Source organism: Brassica oleracea, chromosome C2, assembly GCF_000695525.1.
Source record: "Brassica oleracea var. oleracea cultivar TO1000 chromosome C2, BOL, whole genome shotgun sequence".
Taxonomy (NCBI): Eukaryota; Viridiplantae; Streptophyta; class Magnoliopsida; order Brassicales; family Brassicaceae; genus Brassica; species Brassica oleracea.
The window spans coordinates 20221655-20228226 of record NC_027749.1 but is presented as its reverse complement, the minus strand read 5'-3'; the positions used below and the strand labels follow the sequence as shown (position 1 = coordinate 20228226).

The window sequence follows — 6572 nt, the reverse complement described above, 5'->3', positions numbered from 1 at the left end:
ACTTGAAGCCCAAGATTTCACTATTTTACAAGATTGCCCCTGACGAGTTTTTTCCCTAATTATATAAGTTTTGCCGCCATGTTAGAGGCAGAGTGTGCTTTCTTTATGTTTCATTTTTTTACTGATAGATAGGAGAGAATATCCAAAGTTATAATTTGTGATTGGAACTCCATTGATATCTATTTTATTTATTCTATGAAGTTTTTATACTTAACTGTTGTTATGAATTGTTTAGCCATGTCTGAGTAGTTCTCTTGTTAGATTTTAGGGTTTAAATAGGTTAGGAGGGATTAGCCCCAACTATAGATTGCTGAGTTGTGATAATCATCTTTAGGATTGTTCATTAATGCATGTGTCTAGATTAGTTACCTAGAACCTGCCCTTGGATTGATTGATAAAAGCCATAGCTTAATTCTCATCCTGAAAATTTTCTAATAGAGCTATGTTTCTTGCTATGAGCAAGGCGAGAGCTGATCTAGTGAGCTTAGTAAGCATTCATTCAACATGTGCATCAAGCTTGACTAGAGCGCATCGATCGATATCACACACTACAAGAAATATGTACATTCTTAGCTCACGAAAAACGCTATAATAGGCCTTTCATAGCGGTTTCTCATATGCTATGTCATCGGCAGCCATCATAGATACCCCTATATGATAGCATTTTTTAAACGCTGAAAAATACGTAGATACGATACCAATATTTAAATATTGTTATTAACTTTAATTATAGCACTACTTTTTTGTTACAAATTGATTACCATTCATATATCCGCGTTATCATAGGTCCTTTGTACAATAAAGCACAAATAATTATTATTAAAAATAAATAATTAAAAATTAAACTGAAAATTACTTTATAATTAAAAATAAAATAAAATTTATTTATAAATTAAAATTTGTTTACAAATAAATTCTGGTTTACAAAACTAAACCAGATATTAAAAAATAAACTTAAACCACTAAAATTTCCCTAACTCGGTTTACACTAAACAAAATCTAAACCGTAATTAAACAAAACCTAAAAAAATTAACCCTAATCAAATCGCCGCTTCTTCTTCTTACGCCTCCATATGCCGTCGCGTCTTCTTCCTCGGCTCGGACCTGCTCGCTGTCTGTCATCGTCCTCTCCACACCTGAGCTCGGACCTGCTCGTTGTTGTCTTCTCCACCAGATCTTCCTCTCCTCCATCTTCTTCCGCCATCTCGCCGTCGTCGCGTCTTCTTCCCCTCCCTCCTTTGCAGAGGTTGAGAATCCAACTCCGTCTCTGCCTCCTCCGCCGTCAAGCTCAACCCGTAAATCTTGCCACACCCGAGCTTTCTTCCTCTGCTTGCGAATGAGTCAGGAGCTGGTCACACCAGAGCTTCTCGTTGGCGTCGTCGTTGTTGAGAGATAATTGAGAGAGAAGCAATGGAGAAGAGGGATGTGAGAGATTGTTAAAGATTGAGATAGAAGTGATTGTCGAAGAGACAAAGTCTGGAGAGAAGAAGATTGGAAGAAAAGAAGAAAAAAGAGTCGACAAAGGAGATCTTGGAGAGAGAGAAAGATACACACAAAAATTGAATCTGAGCCATTGATTATAATTAATCAATGGTCAACAATGGCGATCCTCACATCACTATCTTAACCAATATAAAGTTAGGAGTATTTTTTTTCTTTTCTTTTATGTCTTCGACAAGAATGTATTATTTATTATGTTTAGTTTATTTAAGCTTTAATATATAGAAGGTATGGTGAGTTTGTTTTACGTAGTGTATATGATCAAGACAAAGTATGGTTTATGTTTCAAAATAGAGTTTAATTATAGAATAGAGTTTAATTATAGAATGAAGATTAAAGATAGGTGTTTTGAAAGTTATAGAATAAGATTTAAAAGATGAAATATTGATTTTCATTTTAAGATTTGAGGTTATAGTATAAAAAGATTAGAATTTTAAAGGTTATGTTTAGATTTTAGAACTTTTTGAAAAAAATGTTTAGATGTTTGTAGTGTTTATGATTTGTATGTTAAGATTTGGTCTTTAACTTAGAAAATATTAGTTTTACAGTGTAGATTTCAATTTTTGGTACTGTACATAGGGTTTAAAGTATATTTGGGGTTTGTGGAATAGGTTTGGAGTTTAGATATAGGGTTTGGAATTTAAATTTTTAATATACGGATTATAAATGTTAAAATAAATTATTAAATATAAATGTTAAGACTTAGTTATAAAGTTAAAGTTATAAAATTAAAGAATTTTGGAAATTACAAATTGTGTTTAAATATAAAAAAGAGTTTATGATTTGATATGTATTTTAAGTTTAGAGTTATAGTGTTTGAAATATAATGTTTGAAAATGGTTTTTCTTAGCATTAGAAAAATGCTATTATATGTTTTTGAAAGCATTACTGAAGCCGCTTAAATAATGTCTTTGGCGCTTAAGTATAAATTTTCCGCTAAGTATTTGCGGAATGAGTGATTTATCTTCCCGCTCACTTAATCTTGAAGATAGCATTAATTAAGTGTTATTTTAGGTTTCACTCTATCATAGCGTTTATCGAATGCTATTATATAGTACAAAAATTTCAAACGCATCTACGATAGTAGTTTGGTAAAACGTGCTATAACAATGTGCTATCAATGTGAACTTTTTTTGTAGTGACACTTGAATAATCGATCGACGGTGCAAAAGGTGTATCGATCGATACGCCCATTGGAATATCGATCGACACTTTCTATAGATCAATATAACGAAAGTTGAGATCATAGATCTAGTTAATAGACAACTAGTCAATGCTCGCGAGAGCCGAAAGACTTGTTGATCAAATAGTTTAGCTTTACAGTATCATGTATGAACTCATTAGGCATCTATAGGATTATAATTCCAACTTTCCTGAATAAAAACTCTAAGTCTAGCTATTTTCTTTTTAAGCACCAAAACCCAAAAAAAACCTGCTATTGAACAAAAACTTGTTCAATATAAAACTGCAATTTACTTTTAAACTCTTAAAACATCTTTGCTTAACAAATCATATTAGAATCCTTAGGTTCCCTAGCTCCCTGTGAATTCGATCCCTAAGTACTACAACTCGACCTCTTATTTTAGAGAGTATAAATCACTCTTTAGGGTAATTTGAGTGGTATCAAGATTATGTTCACTATGATGACAACCTAGGATCTTTTTTATTAAAGGTGTGTCATGAGATCAAATTGTTATATCATCAAAAGGAATGGGTCGCCTGTGAATTAAGATGAGGTTTGGCGGTAACTCTACCTAACTGACTGGAGATCCCAAGAAATAGGTTCAAGGAGACAACTAAGTCAAACTAAGTCTACCCAAAGCACTGTAAGACTTCAGTCTATACACAGTTCCTATGATGATTAAACAGTGCTACATGTAAGGAATACAGGATAAGCATTAGCTTTTAATGATTTGTATCCATTGTTTTGAAATATGAATGGAATAGTACATGATACTCCTCTAAACAAAAGTAATGGAAAATCACCTTGTGAGTGTGAAATGGGGCCGTTTCAAGAAGAATGAAGGAAAGACTATATTCTCTAAGTTCACTCATGATTATCAGGATTGTTCACGGCCAAAATGAACACAATAGAGAACCTAATCTATGAAAACATGAAGCTGTGCTTTGGCTATTGTCTAGATTTACACCAAAGTCTGGGAGGTTCAAGATATCATGGCCACCTCCTGGCCGAGTAAATCCGATAGTTATTAACAATGACTGGTTCAAGGCTGAAAAATTGCTACCAACTCATCATGCAGTGGATTTTTTGTTTATACTCTCAAAAGTTGTTTTTATCGAGTCTTTTTTGAGTCTTATCGAGTCTTGTCTAGGTAGTCAAGTCTGTCAAGTCTACCGAGTAGTCTAGTGTTTAGAGTCATTTATATTCATGTGGGGGATTGTTGAAACTGTTTATTGGACAAATGGCTATGGCCAATATTCCGATGATTTTTCGAGCAATTTGATTGTCGGAATGACCGGATTGTGGAATCGTTGGTTCATTGTTATGAGCACTATAACATATTGTAATCATATGTCAAAAACGAAGTTCGTTTGAATGAGAAATGAAAGTCTAATATGAAATTATTTGTAAAATATTCATATTAGAAATATGAGGTGAAAATCCTCTTGTGTATAAATGGAGAAACTAAAACAAAGTAATAAAATCTTTGTAGACACTTTGGTGTATTAAGAAAAGAGATACTTGGGCTAGATCAAGTTTTGGAATTAAGCAAATAAGATTAATCTTGTTAGCCCAAATTCATATGCTAATTATTTAAATAAATAATGCAATCATATTATCTCTTGGTATAGAGAATGATTCTCACGTTTTTTTACCAAGGCCTTCATTACTTTTCGACTAAATCTTTGACCAATGTTAAGTTGATTGTGCGAATTTATTTTCCTAACATATGAAAATCAATCACCTCTTAATAGTCATTATGAAGGAATCAAAAATGTCATCTCCATTTAGTGCTCATTGTAGCACACGGTAAATTTTATATTCTATATAAAGGCCATGCTCTTCTCATTCTAAAGGGACACACATCTAATACAAAACAAAGCCTCTATCTCCTACTTCTTTTTTGTTTTGTGTCTGAGAGTATAACATAGAAATAGGTTTGACAGGCTTTGGTTCTCAAGGGCTATGAGACTGAAAATATAGGCAGTTGTATCCTGGGATTCTTAAACATATCAAACCAGCACACTACAGGCGTTTAAAGGATTAAAAAAAAGAAATCTTAATCTCGATTCTGCTTCAACCTAGTTCTTTTCCAACTACGGTATTATATTGTTGTATTTTTTATTCATGTTATTTGTAAATTTTTGCTTTACATATCAAATTTGCCTATCTAGTAAATTTGGTGGCTACATAATTTACTTCAACCACCGTAAAACATATGGCAGTATCATGGGGTTTGAAACAATTACGGATTAAGAGTTAAATGATCAATATTATAAATGTTTTTAATCAACTTGAGGGCTTGATATTCTAGGCTCATGTTTCAGTACCCGCCCTGAACATACCAAAACATAAACAAAAGTAAACAGAATCTTGAACACATTCTTGAATTTTAGTTAACATTTTCAACCTATTCGTTACTTCTTCCACAGGGAATGATACGTTGGAGTTCAGACCGGTTAATATTGAAACAACTAGACCCGTCTTAAACACCAACGGAGAGCTACATAATGCAATGTTTCACCTCGGTGGAAGAGGATCCCTTGATAGAATGGGATGTCTTGAAGGATTACTCACCATGGAGAAGCTGAAGTCGGAGTTAGAAGCAGTCTGCGACTGCAGCCAATGAAACAATGGCGATGATCAATAGGTTGCATGAAGAGAAAGCCGCGATGCAGATGGAGGCCTTACAGTATCAGAGAATGATGGAGGAGCAATCTGAGTTCGATCAAGAAGCCTTGCAGCTGTTGAATGAGCTTATGGTGAAACGAGAGAAGGAGAACGCAGAGCTCGAGAAGGAGCTAGAGGTGTGTAGAAAGAGGTTGGAGGAGTATGAAACTAAAGAGAAAATAGAGATGATTATGAGGAGAATGAAAGATGATTCCTCTGTTGATTCAGATGAGAACACGCCGGTTAGTGTTGTGCTTCGTCTTGATGAGTGTTTAGACGATTATGAAGGAGAGAGGCTTTCGCTTCTTGAGAGATTGGAGTTTCTTGAAGAGAAACTCACTGCTCTGCATGATGAAGAGGACGAGAGTAATGTTAGCATCAATGGAAAGTGCCATTTTCATGGGAAGCATAGAGTACTCAAGTCAAAGAGCTACTTCCACTGTTTGATGCAGTCGATGGAGAGATGGAAAATGGAAACCACTATGAAAATGGGGTTAATGAATCTGAGAGTGGTGAGATTGTAACGGTGGAAGAAGAAGTGGATGAGCTATACGAGAGAATAGAAGCTCTAAAAGGGACAAAGGCTTTTGATCTTATTCGTGTAAGAGAAAATGAAGACATGAGTTTTTGAGTTTTGAGTTCAGTCTATGCATGTGGTTGCATGAACAGAACAAATCATATAGGTACATAATCTATAAATTCAGTCTTTCTTTCGTTTTTTAACTATAAATTTTATATATACAATTTGAAGATTTATTATACAGAAATAGTGAAGTGTCAGCATAATTTTTCACTTTTTTGTCTTATGAGGTGTAATAGAAAAAAGCTAGGATGATGAGTGTATGTGTTTGTAGTGTAGTGTATTAAAGGTTGTTATTTTTGTTGGACCTTTTAGAACATTTACGAACTTTCAGGTGAGTTTAGAATTACTGTTTTAAGGCGGGGTACAAGAAAACACGCAGAATTTCGACGGAGGTTTCGACGGACTTCAATGTCGTCAGACGTTTGTGACGGATTTCCAACCAATTTCCGACGAAAACCAAAAATTTGAAGTCGTCGGAATTCCGCCGGCCATTTCCGACGGAATTCCGACGAAACATGGATCGTCGAAATTTTCCGACGACTTTTCGACGACATTCCGATAAAACATATAACCGTTGTAGTCGTGGGAAATTCGTCGGAATATACCGACGAACTTCCGACGACATTCCGATTAACA

General features: G+C 34.5%; 1 protein-coding gene across 1 annotated transcript in view; it reads left to right on the top strand.

The window, feature by feature from the left end:
- Positions 1 to 5984, top strand: part of LOC106323654 (myosin-binding protein 2-like) — a 14928-nt gene extending 8944 nt beyond the window's left edge. Inside the window, 3 exon segments of the mRNA XM_013761742.1 lie at positions 5116 to 5290; positions 5292 to 5779; positions 5782 to 5984. Coding sequence (XP_013617196.1) covers positions 5116 to 5290; positions 5292 to 5779; positions 5782 to 5984 — 866 coding nt within the window.
- Positions 5985 to 6572: the final 588 nt, after the last annotated feature.